Consider the following 22,498-nt stretch of genomic DNA (forward strand, 5'->3'; position numbering starts at 1 on the left):
TTAAATTACTGGCCTTCCTTTAATATTGAAACATCTAAAACTTGGGGTCTTCCTTCATCCAAATAATATATATTCATTCCTCACAGGCAGCAGTGATGGTTCTTGGGATAAAGAAAAACTTCAGTCTCCCCCAACCCAAGGATCACAGGCCTCTATTAACCACCCCAACTTGCCTGGACAACATAATGTTCCAGTTAGCCATCCTCTCAACCCTCTTCAACAGAACCACCTTCTGCCAAATGGTACGGGTTGACATCTTTCAGCACTAATATCAGCAGTTTTCCAATTCTTGTCTTTATTTTGTGTTTACATAAATAGGCTATCAAAAATCAAAGATGTGGGGAATGTTAGAATACTTCCTTCAAAGTAACCACCAGGAGAAGTGGAGATGAGAAAGAACAGATATGTATGCGATACTTTAATTGATAACCTGTGTGTAAGTGGCATAGTAATGCATTACTAAGGCACCTCTCAGAATATATTAGAAAACCTAATAAACTGCTATTGTTTATCAATGATACTGTACAACATTACATTGATATGAACAAACTAAGAGGTATAATAGCCTCTCCTTGTGTCTAAAAACCCTCCGTTGTTGCTTGTGATTTACACATGTATAACCCAGAGAAGAACTGACACATTGCTGCTTTGTCCTGAAATATTAACCATCCATTACTCTTGTCCATCAGGAGAAAAAAATTAAAAATGCAAAAATGAATAATCCTATTTCCTTCTCTTCTTTTTTTTCCCTCCAGGATTGGAGCTTCCATTTATGATGATGCCCCACCCATTAATTCCTGTGAGCCTACCTCCAGCGTCTGTCACAATGGCAATGAGCCAGATGAATCACCTTAGTACCATTGCCAACATGGCAGCAGCAGCACAAGTGCAGAGTCCTCCATCCAGAGTTGAGACATCTGTTATTAAGGTAATGATATTAATACAGAAGTAAAAATGTTGCACATTCACATCTTTTACAAAGATGGGTAGGTGTTAGAAGTTTTTAGGTAAGTCATGAACTCAGTATGTACAAGAAAAACAGTTTTTGTAGCTCTGAGAAGTAGGCTGCTGGCATCCAGTTTTACCTTCTTGGTTCTCCCCTCTCAAAATCAGTATTAAAGCAGTGCTCAGCTTGAGGCAGCTTTCATACAGAATACACTACTTTCTGATTTCTTGTGTTTAACAGTCTGTAATCTAGTAGCATGTTCCTCAACATGGCAAGTTAAAAGATCCTTCACTGTTAAAATGGAACAGATCAAGACTGTCTGTCTATTCTTTCAACTTGTAGTTCTAAGCATTTCAACAGATACTCCAAGCATCTGAGGTAGGCTGAAAGGCTTGATACTTTGCCTCTAAATTGCCAAATGCTGTAACAGAATGCAAGAAAATTGTGCAGAACAGACCCAATAATCTCCAGACCAGAGCAGTAGCAGTACTGTAGAGAAATTTCAGTCTGAAACTTCCTACCCATGTTAAGTTTTATTGCCTCCAAGAGCAGCAGCCTCCAGCCCAGATTAATTTGGTTGTGGAGCTATTTAGCAGAGTTTTTTTTTTTTTTTTTTTTTTTTCTCATTCTGTCTGAGGATGGTCTGTATTCATTATACAAGCATTTCTCCCTTACCACTACATATTTATGATGTGATTCCACATTTTTTTCAGATATCGACATTGTGTATGTTTATCCTTCTTATTTGTAATAAATGAGTTTTAAAATGTACACAAACTTTTGTGTACAAACTTCCATATGTTAGAAGAAGACATTGCAGCAAGGTTACTTGATACTTTATGGCTATGAAATCTGTCCTTTACTGCAGTTCCTTTGACAAGAATTGAGTAAATGTAAAATCTTTAGACCTTCAAATTAGGAATTACAAAACTTTTGAAGTTCCAGGTGATTTAGGAGAGTGAAAAAAAGTCAGCTCATTGAGACATTCAACATGCTTGTGTTCCTCTTCTCTTTCTGAGTAACTGAACAAGCTCAGATTCAAAATGAACCATTCAGTCAAAAGTGTTGTTATTAGCCTAAAAAATATGGTTCAATGACCTAATTCAGGTATCTGCACTTTCAAATGTAAGATCTTCATTGGAGGCCTGCAGTGGCACCACTGTCCTATCTTTGACGATACAGAGTGTTCAGACATTGCTTTTAGAAGTGTTTGTTGAGGCGCTATGTCAATTCTGTCCCTCATATCCGTCTTACTCTTAACGTGGATGTTTGTATGCTCTGCTGAAAATTCACTGTTTGATTGTATGGTGGTTTCTGTACCCTTGTTCTTCTGTTTTCACTTGAGCCACCTTTAGTAAGTACAAGTTTGCTGATGATACAAAGCTGGGAGGAATGACTGACACACCTGAAGGTTGTGCTGCCGTTAAGTGAAACCTGAACAGACTGGAGAGCTGGGCAGAGAGGAACCAGATGAGGTTTAACAAAAGCAAGTGTAGAGTCTTGCACCTAGAGAGGAGTAACTACATGCACCAGTACAGGCTGAGGGATGGCCTGATGGAGAGGAGCTCTGCAGAGAGGGACCTGATGGACAACAGGTTGGCTATAAGCCATCACTTTGCCCAGGTGGTCAAGAAGGCCAGTGGCATGCTGGGGTGCATTAAAAAGGGTGAGGTCAGCAGATCAGGGGAGGTGATCCCCTCTACTCTGCCCTGGTCAGGCCTCTCCTGGAGTACTGTATCCAGTTCTGGGCTCCCTGGTACAAAAGACAGGGATCTCCTGGAAAGAGTCCAGTGGAGGGCCACAAAGATTATAAAGGGCCTGGAGCACCTCTCTTTTGAGGAAAGGCTGGCCACCTGGGTCTGTTCAGCTTTGAGAAAAGACTGAGAGGGGATCTGATCGATGCCTACAAATATCTAAGGTGCGGGAGGCAAAGGGATGAGGCTGGTCTCTTTTCAGTGGTATGGGGCAGTAGGACAAGGGGAAACAGCCACAAACCACACTAATGTGCATAAGAACTTCTTCACAGTAAGGGTGACAGAGCACTGGAACAGGCTTCCCAGAAAAGTTGTGGAGACTGCTTCTCTGGAGATGTTCAAGACCTGACTGGACACCTACCTATGCAACCTTGTCTAGGGAGCCTGTAGGGAGCTTGGACTAGATGATCTCTAGAGGTCCCTTCCAGCCCTTACAATTCTGTGATTCTGTGAAGAGTTACACAATACTAAAGTTGTTCTGTGGAACATAAGTGGTGCTATATTTCATTCTAAATTTATTTTCTTAATGGGAACAGTGACCACTGGTATTAGAGAGGTATCTAAAAAATGAAGATTGGGATGGAGCACATGCAGAACAACATTTGAAAGGTATGAATTACTAGGAAAACAAAAGTTTGTTTTCAGTACTTACTAATATTTCCATTTTTTTCATCATCTGCTAGTATTTTATTTCCTATGTAAGAGATCAAAATTTGATTTTTCACTAATATTTGTAACTTTCTGCTTAAAAATTTTGTCAAGCATGTGCATTTGTAGTACAATGTAGCTCCTGGGTTATATAAAAAAGATTTACTTTTTGGGAAGCATCATGGGAACTGGGCCTGCTGCGTTCTCAGATTTGACCCCATTATGGCAGTATCTCTGAAAGCTGAAGGGACTTAACTGAGACCTACTCCTGGTTCATCAGGTCTAGAGTTGTTTAATAGGTTCAACAGTGTTGGACTCTGAAAGAGAGACTATCAGCATGTAATTACGTGTATTATTTTAACCACAAACAGCACTGTATCAGATTTTTTTTCCTTATCCCAGAGTTCTTAAAGTCTTCATAGCTCATTGTTGTAGCTCATCTAGTAAAAAAGATAGTTTCTAATCTACGTGAAGATTTTGAAAGTAACTAGCAATTTTGATTTTGAAACATTTTAGCAGCGTTTTGTAACTGGAAAATCATCTTTTTTTTCCAAAAACATTGCTTATTTAGGCATATGTTTGTATTAATAATTGATGCTATTTATCTCTTCTTTATCTGCTCATGTAATTTTGAAAATTCAACCATCTTTTATTTATGCTAGTAAAACCTTCACCATAGAAGCCAACTTTTTTGCAGCTCCTGGCATAACATCTTGTGCGTTATTTAGCAAACCAGGTTTCATGTTCCCACCTGATTTATACATGACCATAAGTTACAAAGTTGTGGATTTACAACAAAGTGTTCTTAAATGGCCAAATTAGCATTTGTTCTATTTTTGAAGTGTATGCTCACTCAGGAATGAAATACATATTTTTCAAAGTTTGTACATCTAATTTCACTATTTTCAGATATTTACATAAAACCTGATGAAGTCAATATCAAAGCATCACTATATCTTCTTCAGTTGCAACCTGTAACGTATGTGTCTGCAGTACATTTATACTAAATGTAGATATGTAAATAAAAGAGTGATAATCTGCCATCCAGAACTCACGTCTAAGTGTAAAATCTTCCTGCATATAATCATTTTAGTAATTCTGTGAGTGCTTAAGATCTGATACACGTTCCTACTCTTCAGCACCTTTGTGAAACACCATATGTCCACATTTATGTCCTCTGCTTTTGCCTAGGAGAGATGAATATGATCATGTGGAAACAGACAACAGCCAAGTAACTATGATCTTATTTTTCAATACCGAACAGGATTGAAAGAGAAACCTGATCAACATGAAAGCATGAGATCACCATTTGGGGAATTTTCTTCCCATAAGCATGGATATAATGTCATTGGTAATTTACCTACCCCTCGCTAGGAACAGTCAGAGGCGATGAGCTTAGTGCCTGTTAAATTATATGCACTGAGTGAGTAGATGAAAATCAAACTCTGATCAACATACTTTCTGAACCTTGTGCTGGCAATGAATAATAACTTATACTGCAACTAAAATAAATATTGTAGCGAATAGTTGTAAGTGAGAAGGACAAAGCTGTTTTTTCTTTATTTTTATAAGAATGGATAAATAGTGAATTTGCTCTCTTTCATAAAAGTGTTTGTTATTAGAGGCATATCTTCATTTCTTCTGCTGCTAATTTTTTAGACTTCTTGTTTTTGTTTTCATTATCTTCTGGATCAATCTTTTAACCCTTATTTTACTTAAATATTTTTCCTCAGTGACAGTTTTTCCACAAGCTGATTTTAAAAGACTGTGAATCATATTAGAGTTCATCATTATGACCTGAAATGTCAGTACATGCAGATCACTCTGAAAGTAATGCCTCTTATTTTTTTCCATGGAAACTACAACAGATTCAAAGAACATAATAACACCATTTGATAAACCAAATTTTCAGCTACTTATATTTTCAGCACAGTCACCACCATTAGCTGTGCTTTTTCACCAGTGATGAACAAGAACCCACACACTACACATGTAAAATCTGCACCAACAGAAGTGACTCACTGCCATTGTCACCACTGCTGAAATGTATCACCCTCCACCTCACTGTGCTCACATCCACTATTTGGTCTCCATAAGCATTCAGCAAGGTTCAATGAATGTCAATGGGTACCATCTTTTCCGCGTGGAGAAGTTCAGTGATGCTCTTTGCTCCATATGTGCTTCCATGTCAGGCGCCATTTTGGAATACTGTCCCTCTGCTGCCATCTGTCACATGGCAACAAAATGTAATGGAATACTGGTGAGAAAGTTCAGCCTCTACTGCTGTACCACCAGCATCTGCCTCTGACATCCTGGGCCAATGTCATTAGATAAGAGGGAACTATTTTTGGAGCATTCCTTGTAGATTCGAAACTACAGTATAAGATGTATATAGGTCTGAACTCTGAAGGTTTGGTTACCTAAGATAAATTTCTACTCTGAAAAGTAATAATCCAAAGTAACTTTATCTTTGTGTCTCTAGCTTATAAATCTGCTGGTTCACTGGATGGAAGAACTCACTATTCAAACAATGCTACAATAGATGACTTGCAGGCCTTTCCTTCCAATTTACTGAGTTCAGAGTTAGTGTTGTTATCTTTAAATTCATAAAGCTTAAAATATCTTTCTATTACTGGGTTATATTCATTTCTTCATAATAAGGAGGTGGAATAAAGCAAAGATTATGTTTTAGCGAAATGTTTCATTCTGCTACGTACAGAAGAAGAGAGACAAAGACAAAATTAAAAGTGAAGCCTTGGATAGCAACACTTTGGATTTGGCAGTTAGCACTGATAAAATCTTCAAAATTATATTTTGGAAGACTATTGTGACCATTCAAACATGAGGCAAACGCTAGATGTCTTTTAGGAATAGAATGTTTAGATATATGAGTTGGATGAACAAGAGGAGGGCAACAAGAAGCTGGGATAGCAGATTCTGACAGCAGTGAATAGCAGTAAGTGTGACAGCTGTGACCTGGGGATGCTTGAGACATGAGGTGTCTTTCATAACTTGCCCATGGTTTCAAAGGTTCCGCTTATTAGCAGTTTCACTGCATCAGTTCTTTCAGTCAGCGGAAAGCTATATGAAAACATAATGGTCATGCCTCATATTAATAGCAACTTGAGATAATTCTACTTTGTAATAGTTAAAAGAGAGCAGCCGGAATGAAAAGTTGCACTTTAGCTGTCTAATTTATGGAAGAATGAAGTGAGAAATGAAAAAGTAGCTGCTGCTGAAAAAGTGACCAGCAACACAGCAGCTCTCCACTGCATACTAAATAAATGAAAATAGCTTTTTCAATGTATATCACAGCACTGGTTGCTTTGCACTTGTTTATGAGGTTGTATCTTCTTTTCATCCAAAACCAGACATTGACTATATTGAGTTATTTAAGATAGCACCTGACAGATTTGTTTTAAAATATCTCTTCAGGCAATGAAGATGATCAAAGGGTTGATGTTGCTGATGTATCTCATGTGCAGACAGGTTGGGGGAGTTGGGCTTATTCAGCCTAGAGAAGACACAACTTTGAGGAGACCTCGTTGTGTCCCTCCAGTACTTGAGGGGAGCTTACAAGCAGGAGGGAGGTTAACTCTTTATATGGCCTCATAGTGATAGGACAAGGAGGAATGGCTTTAAACTACAAGAGTGGAAAGAGGGAAGATCTATGTTAGACATCAGGAAAAAATTTTTTACTCAGAGGGCAGTGAGGTGCTGGCACAGTCTGTCCTGAGAATCTATGCATGCCCCATTCCTGGAGGTGCTCAAGGCCAGATTGTGTGGGGCTCTGGGCAGTCTGATCTGGTGGATGGCAACACTGCCCATGGCAAAGGGGTTGGAACTAGATGATTTTCAAGATTCCTTCAAATGTAACCCATTCTATGATAAGATTCTATGAAATTTGATTTCATATTAAAAAGAAAAAAAAAGAAAAAGTAGAAGTAAATACTACTACCAGTAGTAGTAATGTAAACATAGTAAATGCTCTAGAATAAATATTTTAATTCTTATTAGCTCCTGAAACATCCAGCTTTAGTATTGACTGGGACAAATTTAAAAACTACAATATAACTAAAAAGTTTTGAGTATATTATAAAATGCTACTATTTCATTTGTGGTTTTCATGACCGCAGAGAATAGGATACCTTAAGATTGTACTTGTGAACTTCTGCATAACAGAGAGGATCTCCAAACTAGTCAGGATCACTTTTTTATTATTATTTTGAGTTAATATAAATATGTGTATGAACACATCTATGCACATTTTGTTCATTTAGCATAAGAAAATCTTAGGTCAAAGTGTAGCTGAACTCATTTATTATGGCTTAATCAGCTTTATATTGGAGGACAGCGTCTCATTTTAATTATTATTCCTATCTGTTTAATCAAAATTATTTATTTGAGTTTTAAATACAGTTTGCTTTATTCTGAACTTACAGAATGATTTCTGGCAGGTTCAGACTGGGAATAATGTCTTTTTTTGGAGTAAAATAAGATTATTTTACTTGGTTAAACAAATATATTTCTGGCACTCAGTTTGAAGCTAAAAACATCCATATGTTCATGTGAATAGGTAGCTACAGATAGCCAACGATATAGGGAAGGTAGTAATTTTTTTTTGTTGTTTGGCAATTTGCATGTGTGTAACACGGAACTGTGTTTGTGGTGGAAGATTAATGTGATGCAAAATGGCCATGAGGTACAATGAATGGGATTCATTTTGCTGTCTTCTACGACACAACTTATTGGACCTGTTTTAGATTGCTACTTTAGAGTGAGGTGAATTGTACCTTGCAGGTGTAAATGTATGAGTAAAAAATGAGCCCAGGGTGACTAGCTCAGAAGTAGATATTTGTACTGTAGACAACTGCATTTAATCAGATGGATCTCATTCTTGGTTTTTGTCTGGGTGTACAGTTTGAATTGAATATGAGGAATGAATTCTTACTGCTGCTTCCTAAATTTGAATGGTTGCTTTACAGATAAGAGTAGATGTTTAAAAAAAAAAAAAAAAAGGGAAAAAAAAGAAGGAAAATATTGTCCAAACTGCCTATGTAAAAGGGATACATAATTCAGTTTGAAGAGGCTTTTTGCATTATACTATGTTTGCATGAGTGCTGAATGCCTTAGAAGAATACTATGAGTTTTTAATCCAAAATATGTATTTTCCAAGAAAAAATATAATTTGCAAATTCAGTTGAAAAAATACACTGAAAGATGAAGAAGGTACATCCACATAATAAATAAATAATTATCAATAATCTCCCAGTCTTGTGAAACTTAGTGCCTGACTAGATCAGTATACTTTATGCTTGATTTCAAAAGATTTGGTTGAGGTACCGTTAAACAATTTCTTGAGGGTCTTCTGTTTTTACCTCAACAGTTAAGTTCTGCTAATGTTCCCTATAATCATATAGTAAACATACAGTCCTTTTTTCTATTAATTTCTTCCTACATTTTATGTTGTCATTTATCAGTATTATGATGGGAATAATAATCAGATATGAGGTAAAATCAGTGAAAAATTGTGGATTAAAAAGCAAAATGGAAATCAGATTATCTTAAATTAGTCCAAAAGACAAGTTCAAGATACTCAAAAATAGAAGGAAAATGCTAGTGCCAATTATGTTCTTTTCAGGAAATAAATCCAGTATTTTAAAAATTCATATAATTAATGACAACAGAAAACATTTAAAGTCATGATTTTTGACTGAGATTAGAAGTATGTTGGTAAGAAATAGATGAGAGACAGAATTTGCATCACTGGGACATGAGCAAGATCTTTAACAAGCTGATGATGTTATTCAAGTAAGGAAATGGAAAATAAACATTTATAGCATTCATTTTGTTAACATCAATTTTATTAGTGACTGTGGAAGTTAGGAAATATTTATTATCCTATCTCATTTTCAAATTTTTGTAATAAACACTGATTTGTAGTCTGAAGCTCAGGAAAAGATGAAACTATAAGAGCAAAATATCCCCTTTTCAGGGAATACAAAAAATACCCAAAGAATTTGTTTCTTTAACTAAAACAGTGTCAAATAAGTATGTCATTTCGCAAGAAAGCCATTCTTTGAATGCTTCTCACTTGAGTTCAAAATAGGTCAATATGTAGCTGAAGAATAAGAAGTCTTTGCTTTGGTCATTTTGAAGGGGGTTATTTTAATCATACCAGAAAAGAAGACGGGAAGCCAGGTGCCTTCACAGAAAGTTCAAAATGTTATCATCTCTTCTAATAAAGAGGGTGTTCTGTTTATTTTTTTGTTTGCTTGGTTTCTTTTTAATATTTTTAAAAGTTGAAAATTAACCATGTATGAAACATTTTTTGTCATGTATCTGTCCCACAGTAGGAAGTCACTGAAACTATTTAAAAGTATGACACTGCAACATCCTTAGAGGAGTTTATTCATCACTGAAGAGCATCAAGATAGCTCAATAGTTTTAATAGTGATGTACATCTTCAGATGTTCTTAGTTGCATGTCTACTACGCAGTCCATGCCTAAAATGAAAGGAATCAGGCTCAAGAGATGAGTTGTACAGAGAGGCAAACTAGAACACAGGAGAAAGCTGAGACTGGAAATACCTTTAGGTAGCTTTAGGAGAGGAATATGCAGAAGATTAAGTCTGTGCATGCAAAAGTGGTTGGTTATTAGAAGTCTGTAGATTCAAGTTTTGTCAGAATGATCCTGGAATGGGGATGGCAAAGAATAAAAGCATGTTTGAGGAATGACTGAGGGGATGAGATCCTTGAATATACACTTCCTTTTCTATCTTCTTAAGAGCAGATGGATTAACCCCATGGTTTCCTGAAATGTATAATCTTGGGTAGTGTTACAGACACCAACAGCTGAACACCATCACTATAATTCTGATGGTAGATTTTGAGAAAGACTTCTGGTAATGATGCACTTTTCAAAAAATGAAAATCTGAATAGAAGAAAAGGACATATATTATATTGGGAAGAAAGTATGGCTTTCAGAATGCCATTACTGGTATATTCAGATAAATCTTAATAAGAGTTTACTTAAGAGGAACTTATAGTGTGGTCTTGGCATCTTGTAGTATGGGATCATATGGTATGGTCTATGCATCTACACAAAGAGCTTTTCAAAAAATGTAGAGGAATGTTGTTAAGTACAGCAAGACATCTTTATTTTACTTGGAGAAACACTGAGATGGTATTAAGTTGTGGGTAATGTGTTTTTTTTTAAAAAAAAGTTGGAGTGGTTTCTAATTCTAGAGATGACTGTTAAGATCTCTGTTAAAATCTTTGTTCTTTATAAGTTAAAAAAAGCCCAGTGTTGCAAGAACAATTCTGCTAATTATAAAGTGGACTAATATTGAGGGCTTGTGACTTGTAGTGTCAGTGGAATAAGAGTACTGGAAAGGACACTGCAGTCCTTATAGCGAATCTTTGTATATGCTAGGATAATTTTTGAAAGTGTTAAACATCAGATTCTTAAATCACAGAACTCATAAACACAGAATTCATTATTTGTATCAGGTTGTAAAGAGCATTGAACTAAAGAACTCTCCAGATTTGTCCCTTAAGAGTCTGTTACGTGTTTGCTTAGTATGGCTTCCAGTTCTGATGGCTAATTGAAAGCCTTGTCTATTCAGAAAAGCTGGGTCAGCGTATCTTGAATTGCAACATATGTCCTAATTTACCACCACTTTTTCTCATGAGTACATGTAGAAACAAATAAGGGAGTAAAAAACATGAGGAAAAAATGTGGCTAATTGGGGTTATGTTTTGCAAGTCATAAATAATTCTATATATCTTGTTTTCTGGTAAATATTGTCAATTGTGTTTTGGAAGCTGTTCGGCTCATCAGCCAATATGTGCAAGCATAATGCTTTTGGCATTTTGCTGCCACTCCAGAAGATGACAGATCTTTTGTAGATCATGTGAGCCTGGCTTGGACATCTCAGAATCCTTTGATGTTTGAGGATGTTTGGTGTTTGTCTGCACGTGTGCACTTGAACTGAACTGAGCCATGATATTTGGTTTTCAGTGAGGCTACACTGACTTCATTGTCTGTATCTAATTTGATTGAGACACCCCTTCATTCAAAGTATAAGTGTCTCTGAAGTTTCATATCTATTTAACGTGTCAAAACTGCATTTCAGTATCAAAATGCAGATGTGTCTATTTCAAGCCGAACACTGGACTGTCTTCTTATATGTAGATTTTAGCAAACTATATGAAATAATATTATACAGGGCTTTTTTGTTTGTTTGTTTTTGTTTTAATGGATTGATTGGTATTGTTTGCTGGGAGTCAAGTAGCATAATCCTACTATCAGGATTCTAATATAGTAAATTCTTTTGCTTCTTTGGTGTCTCATGCAGACTTATTTATACAAAACTGACATTTTGCAGAAGTTATAAGAAAGTTCTGATCATCTGAGTTATTTAGTGAACACATTTTTGCACATTTCCTTTTTTGAGGCACTTTAAAGTGAAGCCGCTGTAAATGTAAAGTTAATATTTTACCACAGATGGAACCCTTATTTTATACACAAAATCTGTAGTAAGGAAGAATGCTTATATTGGTATTTTCAACACCATTAGTTTATCACTCTGACTTTTTAGAACTACAGAGTATTTCAATATCTTATTAGAGAAATTTCCATTTCTTTTTGCAGCTAGTTCTGATAAAGATGAAAAATTGGTATAGACCGTGTTATTGATTGTGGAATTATGAAGCAAGGATATAAAAATGAGTTAAGTTATTCAATTAATACATTCTGCATAGTTTAATCCCATTTTTTTCTTGGAGTTAAAGGGCCTTTTACAAATGAATTGATAAAGCCAGTGTATTTAGTTTTCTATAGAGTTCGTCTGCTATGTCATATTATATGTGAATAAAACTCATTATCTGTTTTGTTTGCACAATAATTATATTTTGTTGTCCTGTAAATTCCTTTTGCTCTCTCCATCTCATAATGCCTGCTGTAAAAGCACACATAAATAAATAGGATAAACAAATTAAGCTGTTTAAATAAATTAATTTACGCTGCAGCTCTGTATTCAAATCTTACATGCTCACTGGATTTCATTTTAATGAAACCCTTCTAAGAACAATGCATTGTAAGCCAAACAGTGAAATTATATATTAAATTAATGATTAAATATACTGTGTTCCAATTTATACCAAATCTGTATGCTGTGCATACTTAAATCCTCCTAAATCTAAAGAAATAAATCTTCTACATTTGGAAGGCATCTGTGTTATAATCCTCCTCTTGAATACCCAGTTCATGGATATATAAACAGAATCAAAGTCAAAATAAGCCTAGAGCTATGATGCAGTTAAACTATCCTCATCAATGTTTTTGACTTAAAAACCCGAGACTATTAACTACATAACATTTTGAAGCACTGTTCTGAAAGGTCTCATCCCACTCCATTAATAGGCCCATTGAATCCCTTTGCAAAGTTAACAGACATTATTATAAAGCTTACCTGGAACAAATCTATTGATTACTGTAAATAGTTGTGCTGCTAAGTGTCATGGAATGCATACAACAGAATTAATATTCATCTTACTACTGTGCATGAAGAATAATTACTGTTGAAAAATCAATGTACAGTGTGAGGAGCATGATGCTCTTTTCAGAAAAACACTTTAAAGACATTTGTAACTGGAAGTTTTAATACATGTTATTAAACATACAAAGTGCATTGTTTTGTTACTGAAATATTTTAGTGAGTTGAATGTATACTCTTTTTCTGCATTTGTGTCATTAGAAGTCAGAATTTCTACTTAAAAATTGTTTTCACAATTACTTGGCCAAACCAACCTAACTCACACCTATTTTAGCAAACTGCAGGGAAAGATAGAGATTTTTGTGGAAAGGACTGTTCTGTGCTATTGTTCATTATTTTGTTCAAAGTTCTGTGTAAATATTGGATAAATCACTCTGGTGCATGTTGACAGCTTTCACATAGCAAAAAGTGCAGTCCAAGCCATCACAGTCTTCATGCTGCGATGTTCAAAATCAAAGGACATATTGAAGTGCACTGTAGCTCCTCCCAGCTATCATGACATGCTTTCCTCTAGATAGAAGAATGCTGGTGGGCGTTGTTCCCACATTTTGAAGAACTGATAAGGCCAAAGGTGCAAAACACTCTTAGAATAAGTGTGGTTCCTTCCCAGTTTGTGTTCCATCGTTTGGGAGACATTCAGACTCTTGTCTAGTTTTCTTTATGATCCATAGTGGTTCTTTAAAATCTCTTTTCTCAAAAACTCCTTTGATGCTAGGTTGGGGAATAAAATTAATCATGAGTTAAAACAGCAGTGTCTGGTCTTTATTTATTTAGTAAAGTACATCATTTCATATCCCATAAGGCTAATGTCTGTAGGCTAGTAAACAAAATGTATATTTCCAATTCAGCAGCACACTGATTTAAGTGACTAAAATAAAACCCAAAAGCAAAGCAAAACCCTTATTCTTATAAGTAGTCCAGAAGGCAATTTAAAATCCTGACAGGGTGAGCAGCTCTCACATTGCATACTAACACGCGGTTTAGAGTCCTAAAACTATAAAGTTTCCTTTGAGAATTCTCTGCAAATCCTGGACACCTCAGTGGAAGAGAAAAATAGGTTTTGATTTAGGAGGGGTATACAGTTTAGGGAAATGATCCTTGGAAACCGAGTTTTAACATGCCTTTTTTTTAAAACTTATTTTTCATGGGGTATAGGAACGTGTTCCAGACAGCCCTTCTCCTGCTCCTTCTCTTGAAGAGGGCCGAAGACCTGGCAGCCACCCATCCTCTCATCGAAGCAGCAGTGTGTCCAGCTCTCCTGCACGGACTGAGAGCTCTTCAGACAGAATCCGTAGGTCACATTATTCTCCTTGTTACCACTTTAAATTTGATTAGGTGCAGCTGGTTTTTCTAATCAAAATGCCCTCATCTTAAATAGATCTCACAGGTATCATGTTCAGAAGTTCAGCTGCAATAACTATTTCCCAACGTCATGTTCCCCAGTTTGCAGTATTGTAATACCTGATGCTACATTACCAGGTACTGATATAAACTGACATCATGTAATATTAAACATAAAGATGCAAGATATGAATTACAGCCAAGAACCAATCTGCTAGATTAGTTTTTAGAACTGAACATACAGTTGTAAGCCTCTTTTATTTAAAGTTTTATTTAATTTGGCTACTCTAGTTTCATTTCTGAATTGAATCTGGCTTCATAAGCAGCATTTTACATCACAGAATTATTTGAGAAAAAAAAAGAATAAGTGTATATAATTTAAAAATATATGTACTTTATAAGTTCTTAAAATGTAAAAACTTGTAATGGTTAGAATTGATACAAAGAGTGTTATTACCAAATAGTTCATGTGGGGTGGAGCGAAATTAAACCATAATGTCACAGAGCATTACCATTTTTATCAAGGCCCTGTGTAGGGGATGTAAATTATGTGACAGAAACACTGGGCTTTATATTATTCCAGGTTAGAATCTGAGGTTTAAAATGCCTATTATTTTAGGATATTAATTTTATACTGAACTTATCCATTTCCTTTATTATTGCTCAACTGTAGATTTTTATGCTTTTAAGGCATCTTTCCACAGTGGAATTTTGCAGCAGCTAGAACTGGAGGATTTAGCATATAAAATGAAGGCTATGAAATAGCTATGAGGTACATAGGCATATTGATTAGATGCAAACATGAGTTTTCTAGACTGTTTCCATTCAAACTCTGCAGATTCAGGAAGCTAGTTCTTCACTGACTTTCAGATGAAAGATCTGTCATTACTATGTGATGAAAAATGAGTTACCAAAAAAATAAATGAGGCCTGACCAGGACAAGCTGAGAATTCTGTTTTCTTATCACGTGGATAATTGAGAGTGTAGATTAGACTAGTATCCCATACACTGTGATCTGTTTCCCTATTATTTTATGAATTTGTAAGTAAAACACTAAAAAAAAATATTTTTCTTTTAACTTATATATTTATTACAACTAATAAATGCCTTTATAAATTAAAAAAAAAAAGTAAACAGAAACATTGCTATTGTTTTTGCTAAGGAATTAGTGTTTTTTTTTTTTTTTTTTTTTTTTTAAGAAACGGCTTTCTCCTTTAGTTTTATCTGTTTACCTACCAGCAGACAAGAATGGAAGCTCTGCCTGTTGTTTCTCCCAGTGATGATCATAACAAAGTTCCTCAAATGCTGGATCACTTCAGTAACTTACTGAAAGAAACAATCTTTTTCTCTCCTATCTGATTTGTTGTCGTCACAGTTGATTCTTAAATACATCTGCTTTTGTGGTACCAGCAAGAATAAGATGACTACTACAGAAATATGAGTTACCTCTGAAAAACGGCTGTATTGAAAATGGACTAAGCCCATTGCAAATGCAATTTTTAGGGGTAATTTAGGGATATAGTATACCCTTTGGGAGTTTCTGGGTTTGTGAGACTCTTGGAGCAGCTTTTGTAGATTTCTAGGTATCTGATTTGCAAATCTGATGTTGCTCAATACATTTCTGAAAAATGGTAATTTCTTACCTGGAAGACCACAATGCTTAATTTAGATAATGCGTAAAATAACTTTTGTACAGCCAACTATACACCATGCAATAAATGTCTCCCTCAGAACCTTCTGTTCTTTTCCAGATTGTTTAGATTGGGATTTCAGTTCTTGTTAAATAAACAAGAAAATATCCAACTGAGTCCAGAAATACTGAATTCTTTTTCCAAAATGAACTGATTTTTGAAAGGTGTAACAGGAAGAAACTGGCTCACTATCTACATTCTGATTGTGTTAATTAAGCAACCTTATGATTACTAGATTTTTTGTATAATTAAGAGGAAGAGTAGATAAAATAATTAGAAATAAATATTCTTAATGTAATAATTGATTTTATTTTTGTGCGTGCTTTTGTCTAGCAGCTGTCCATCAGAATGGGCTATCTATGAACCAAATGCTGATGGGTTTGTCACCTAATGTCCTTCCTGGGCCTAAAGAAGGTGATCTGGCTGGTCATGACATGGGACATGAGTCAAAAAGAATACACATTGAGAAAGGTAATATGAATATTAGGACTTTACTATTTCACTGTAATTTTTTTTTTTTTTCAGTAGCTAAGTAATAATTTTGATTTATGTTATACTGCGCTTATTGTTGATGTTTCGGAAATTTAGTTACAACAAAATGATTTTTGGATTTCTGGATTCTTCTATTTTGTGGTCCTTGACATTAATGAACAATTTTTATATGAGGTGGGAATTTCGCAGATATTACAAAGAGGGATGAGTGAAAAACAGTTTTATAGTACTGTTGTGTCTCTGGCCCTTGTACAATACTGTTTAGGTATTAAGTTTCTGTCTCCATCCAGTTGACTTTAATGACCTACTTCCCAAAGGAACTGAGCACCGTGAAAATTAGTCCATGTATGCAAAAAGAAAAAAGGCTAATACCAAGTCATTAAATTAGGGAATTGCATAAAATGAGGCTGGTACACATTATATAATGGGATTTAAATTTAATTGAGTATATGACCAAAGTGTTTGATCTAGGTGAATAGTCCACATGCACTTATACTGATTATGACACCATTTAATCTCTATTGGTATTCTAAGTTATGTTCCTGTACAGGGCTGTTACAGGAGATTTTGGAGGAGTGGTTGAATTTTAAAAGGTATATTTCATGCATTATGTTTACTAAATAGATAAAAATTTTAAAAAATATTAATGGACAAGAAACATTTTGTTGTAGGGGATGTGAGAAATAAGAAAAATCAGTTGAAAAGGTATTTTGGGGCTTATTAGAAAAAAACAAACCAAACACTTAATTGAGAACAATGAGAGAGAAAATAGAAAGTATAACAGCCACATATTGAAACAGCTAGAGGAATTCTCTTCAGTGACAAAGATTTCAAAATACAACAGTTTGTGTTGTATTTTGCGTTTTATCAGCTATAAGGTGATACTTTCTCTGCTTTGTGCTGGAACAGTGAAATATGAAAAAAAATTAATATCTGGACACTTATATTCTGGACAGGTGGCATATTTAATAGGATTACTCCCCAAAATTAATGGAAACATTTCTTTTATATAAACCATTTAGTTTGGTTCATTGAACACACAACCTGTTTTAGCTTACACTATGCCCTCACTCAGCCCCTACAAATTGTATCCCTGCTGTGAAATATGATGTAATCAAATAGGTTTGTTTTGCATTTCCATAAATGATTTTTTTCAGCCGTCGAAGTTACTCACTTAAGTATAATCAGACTGGTAAATCTGGCAAAAAAGAAGTATATATGAGAATTGCTACTGTTTTTTACGTCATTCATTTTTTTAAAAAAAGACTTGGTATAAACAAAGCAGTAATATTCCAAAAATCCAGTTCACATTTTTTGCAAGATCTGTTCTCAGCAAAACTGCTGAGAATGCTGAGAAAACAGGTTGTTTCTTCTTTCCTTGTTTAGGACAAATCTTCTAATTTCTAGTTGTTGGTTTGTTTTTTGTTTTTTTTTGGTGGTGGTGTTTTTTGTTTGTTTGTTTGTTTGTTTGTTTTTTATTGTTTTGTTTTGTTTTTCCTTTCTGTTCCAGGCTATCAAATTAATAGTAAGTATTTACGGGCTATCTAGACTTATGGGGTAAATTAATATTTGTTTTCTGTCATGACTACATTTATCATGTCTCTCGTACCAATCCTGTAACTTTAATACTGATCTAATCTGTATTAAAACAAGTGATTTAGCTTATAGATATCTGTGGAGATAGTAATTATCTACTTCTGTCACTGTGAGCTTGCAATCCGATTTCCAAACTGTTGCTTACCACTGCAAATCAGTTAGAATGCAGTCATGTTAAAAAATACTAACATAGGTTAAAGTTGAAGACGTCACCCTCGTAACCTGGATCAAAAGGAAAAAAATCAGAGGAAAACAGATATTCTGAATAAGTATCATGAGCATTTAAACATTATTTCATTTTCTTCTAAACATTTGTTGGCACAAATCTATCACCTGCATCTACAAAATGGTTTTTAATTGAGCCTGTGAGAGCCTGGGAAATCCTGCTTGGTAGAAGAGCACTGTCTTTTCTTGTATGTTCTTCCATTAAAAGAAAATGAAAATAGTCAAAATATCTGAAATGTTCAGAGCTTAAGGAAAGACCATTTACTGCCAACAGAGAAGTTAAAAAGGAGGGAAAAAAAATATTAACAGAGACAGCTGATCAACATACCAGATTTTAAATGTTTTAGCGTAAGACAGATAGGCTAATTCTTTCTCACCAGATCTACAAGTAGTGTAAAGAAGAAAGTGCTATACAGTTTTTAAAGATTTTATGTATTTCTATTTAGAATTCAGCCAGATTTATTCCCAATGGCAAGAATTAGTTTGTTTTCACTGGAGTAGTTTTAGTTACTAGTAAATCATTCTTGAAGTTTTCTTTCTTTTTAATTTGTTTTTAGACTTCAAAGTATGTTCTCAGATTCTGGTGTGCCCAGCGCTGAGTGACCTCAGCTTCCATTACAGACAGTTTTTCACTATCCCACCAAGAGTCAAATTAGGTTCTTTGGGTCTGGTTCACAGCCAGTATGTCAATATTCATTGCAGAAAATTAGGAATAGCTTCTGTTTTCAAAGACTGTGTGTAAATGGTGGGTGTTGGGAATATCTTCCAGCTACTGATTTCAAACGCACAACTTGACCATTTCTTAGCTTCGTGGTGAGACAAAACTCAGCATAAACATATGAAGTTTCACTTACTTTCTGAGTTCCATGAGAAGAAAAGTTAGATTTGTTGAGTTGTGTTGTGTTTCATCCAGATTCTCAGTCTGAACTATGGCGGACCTGCAGGAGATGCTGCAGAGCACTTCTGCCTTACCATTCATATGGAATTCAAGATGTTACTACCTGTATATCTATAATGGTCAAGTACTGTAGATTTCCAGTATTATTTTTTCCTTATTAAAGGACAACAGATTTTTGAAATTCACTGTAAGCAGGCTGTAGAATGTACACAATGTTAGTTCAAGTACTTGACAGCCATCATCAAAGCCAAGTGTCTAATTTTGTAACCTATGATTTATTATAGCTTATAAAATAATTAGAGCTAAAAAGGACTTATGAAGCATAAGGATCCATTCAATTTGTTGCCTTAAAATTAAGAGACTGAATCTTTTCAGGTATAGTAAAGCATCTATGAACATAATAGTTTGCACTGGATAGTCCCTAAATTTCTGCTGAGATATATTGTATTACTTAGTTCTTAGGTAGGTTTTTGTTACTAGTACTAAAAGTGAAAGTGCAGACTCCTGCTCAGGTCATATCTCAGGGTCATAGCTTTCTAGGGGCTGAAATTTTATTAACCTGTTTAGTAATTTTGTATGTGAAATCTCAAAAAAGAATAGAAAGAAGAAACTAGCAGCAAACCTAAGCTTAGGATGACTTAAATCAGATCTTTTTCTTGTTCACTGATATGAAGTCTTTCAAAAAAAATAGTTCAAAATAATCAGTGGCTTGGAAGTTAACTTTTCATCCCTGACCTCCTTAAGGTTGGAAGCACAGATCGTTATTCCTTGTGGACAGAAAAGAGAATTGAAGTTGTGACACATACCCTGGACAAATCTCTAATCACTGTGCGTTGTGTAAAAGAGGAAGTATATTTTAACATCATCCCTTTTGTCTTCCAACCTTAAACCCTGGTGTTAGTGCATCTGAAAGGTGGAATATATAGCTTGGTCCATTTCAGAGTTTCTCTCTTTGCTGTGTTCAGATAGCTGCATTATATTTCATACTGGCTTAGGCAGACTACAGTTTCACTTGTTAACTTTAATAGATACCACTTTGAAGTACCTGGCTTGGATGCTGTTATGGGATATTGGTGGCGATGACTGCTTAACCCCCCCCCTCCAACAGATAATTGTCCAACAATTCCTACCCTATGCAATATGTAGGAATGTAAGCTGCATCCTCACTTCAGCCCAGGATACCATTCTGGGGGACAAACACCTAAAAGTTACTTGATTTAACACCAAATTTAGATGCCTAAGCCTTTTATTGAATCTGGCCCTAGGGCATCAGATTAGAATTTTCTGTCTGCATCAATTTATATTTTTTTAGATTGACACCAACAGCAAATGAAGCCTGAATGTCATGCTTACATTTTAAATTGAATATGTTATTTGAGGTGTTATGGGAAGGACACTCTCTTGTTGGAAATGTGCATGCTGTTTTCTATAACAAAATATAAAATATTCACCACGTTCATAAAAGAAGCTAAATTCTTTATTTCAGAAAAGCTTTTAACCTTTGATATAAAGGGAAATTTCTTAAGTAATTTTCAGATAATCAATAGCAACCTCATCTTGACTACTATAATAGCAGCAATCAAGGTGTAACTTTATTAAATCCACACATTAAAAAGTCTCAGTGTTTGTTTCTGGTTTTATTTTATGTCCCTCCTTAGCAACATGAACCATCTTAGATCACTGGCTACTATCTTATAAAACAAAGTGCTCAAATTCCATGCTATCTTTAGTGTGAAACAGAAAATAATTTAATTATTTGAAAGTTATAATTAGAATGGTATTTTACTGTCAGCTGTCAAGCATCAAAAAGGAACTAATGATAAGTTTATCATCCCATATATATTGATATTCATTCTGTATTTTTGGTAGTAAATTCTTATATATATATATAGAGAGAGAGAGTATACATCACGTATATATATGTATTCACCTTGATAAATACAGAAACGAATATGGCTGTATTTTTAGAAATATGAAAGACTCAGAGGAAATTGTAACATCATCAAGGATTTTCTTCTGCCTGACCTGTCCTCAAGCAAAATCTGCAGAAAAATGCTCCAGAAATTTGCCTAAATTATGTTTCTGCTCATTGTTATGATTTTAGCTATTTCTCTGAAAAAACTTCTTTTCTAGATGTTGTTGGCAGTTGATCTAAATGGGAATTTTCATTCACAGATCTACTGCCCAGTTACTTATTGTGTAAATGTATTTATATGTTCATTTTCATTTTTGTATGCATTTATATGGAGAGATATGCATACAATATTTCATTGTGATTTTTTTTCTAAAATATTGTTATACATCTTGTATTTACAGAATATTGCATTTTAATGGAACTAGAAGGTAATTAAGAGACCTTGATGGGTATCTATCTGCAAATATAATTGACATGTTTCAGTTCTCTACTCTCACTCTACTTTTTACATGTTATTTTGTCTTAATATATTAGTTTGCAATTCTTTACAATACTGAGTTCAATCTATTTATTTTCATCATCTAGCACGTTGTGAAATCAGTCTTGATTTGAGCTTTCAGTATTTCTAAGGCCCTACACAATGCATATAGTCAAACTTGTAACCTCATAGATAACATAGAGGTACACTAAATGATAGCCAGTATCACTGAAATAATCTTTGGACAGTGGCTGTTGGTGTGCCTCTTCATTCAGCCCAAGAGGCCAAAGGATGTTTCAAGTAATTTAAGAACTATTAGAGTTAATGGAAAAATGAAATTGCAAGTTTTTTTTTTCCTATATTACTTACTAGTAAAGAAGCTGGCCACTTGTATTTTTTCTTGCACAGAAAACTCATGCTGAAAATATAAAACATTATTCAAAACAATGCATTTTCAAAAGAAGAAAAAAATACGTGTTGTATCTAGGTGCTCTAGAAATGAATTCTAAAGACCCTAAGAAACATACCATTGTTTTCTGAATTTGAAGGGGATATAGAATGATATATATATTCTTCCTAAAAATGTACAGGATTGAATGCCCTGGCTTTAATGGAAGAAATAATTTGTCTCCTAGGCTTAAGTTGTGCCACTTCATACTTAGGTTACTGCTACAGAAAAGAGAACTTAGAGAAAAGTTTTAAGAATGTCTTCCACTTACAGAAACAAAGTGCTGATAACCTGCCCTGAAGTTGGTTTTCTTTATTTTTTTCTTAAACTTCTCAAATGCTAAGTAAGAAAAAAATCACTTTTGAAAAGCCTGAACTGACAATTGCAGCCTAGACATAGTGTACCATTGCAAACAGTATGGGTAAATTTTTATGTAAATTGACATTTTATCTTATCCTTTTTTTTTTTTTTTTTTTAATTTGACTTCATTGTGATGCCTCCTTCTT

General features: G+C 34.7%; 1 protein-coding gene across 7 annotated transcripts in view; it reads left to right on the forward strand.

Moving 5' to 3' along the window:
• DACH1 (dachshund family transcription factor 1) overlaps positions 1 to 22,498 on the forward strand; it is a 369,319-nt gene that overhangs the window by 243,900 nt on the left and 102,921 nt on the right. For 3 of the 7 annotated variants that reach the window (XM_015275195.4, XM_015275212.4, XM_015275219.4), the window contains exons 4-7: positions 87 to 242; positions 756 to 928; positions 14,064 to 14,199; positions 16,274 to 16,411. In XM_015275195.4, the coding sequence (XP_015130681.1) occupies positions 87 to 242; positions 756 to 928; positions 14,064 to 14,199; positions 16,274 to 16,411 (603 nt within the window). The remainder of the gene's footprint in view (positions 1 to 86; positions 243 to 755; positions 929 to 14,063; positions 14,200 to 16,273; positions 16,412 to 22,498) is intronic. The other 4 variants (XM_040697618.2, NM_001199446.2, XM_015275204.4 and 1 more) reach the window with 3 other exon arrangements.

Source organism: Gallus gallus, chromosome 1 (assembly GCF_016699485.2).
Source record: "Gallus gallus isolate bGalGal1 chromosome 1, bGalGal1.mat.broiler.GRCg7b, whole genome shotgun sequence".
NCBI classification, from domain to species: Eukaryota; Metazoa; Chordata; class Aves; order Galliformes; family Phasianidae; genus Gallus; species Gallus gallus.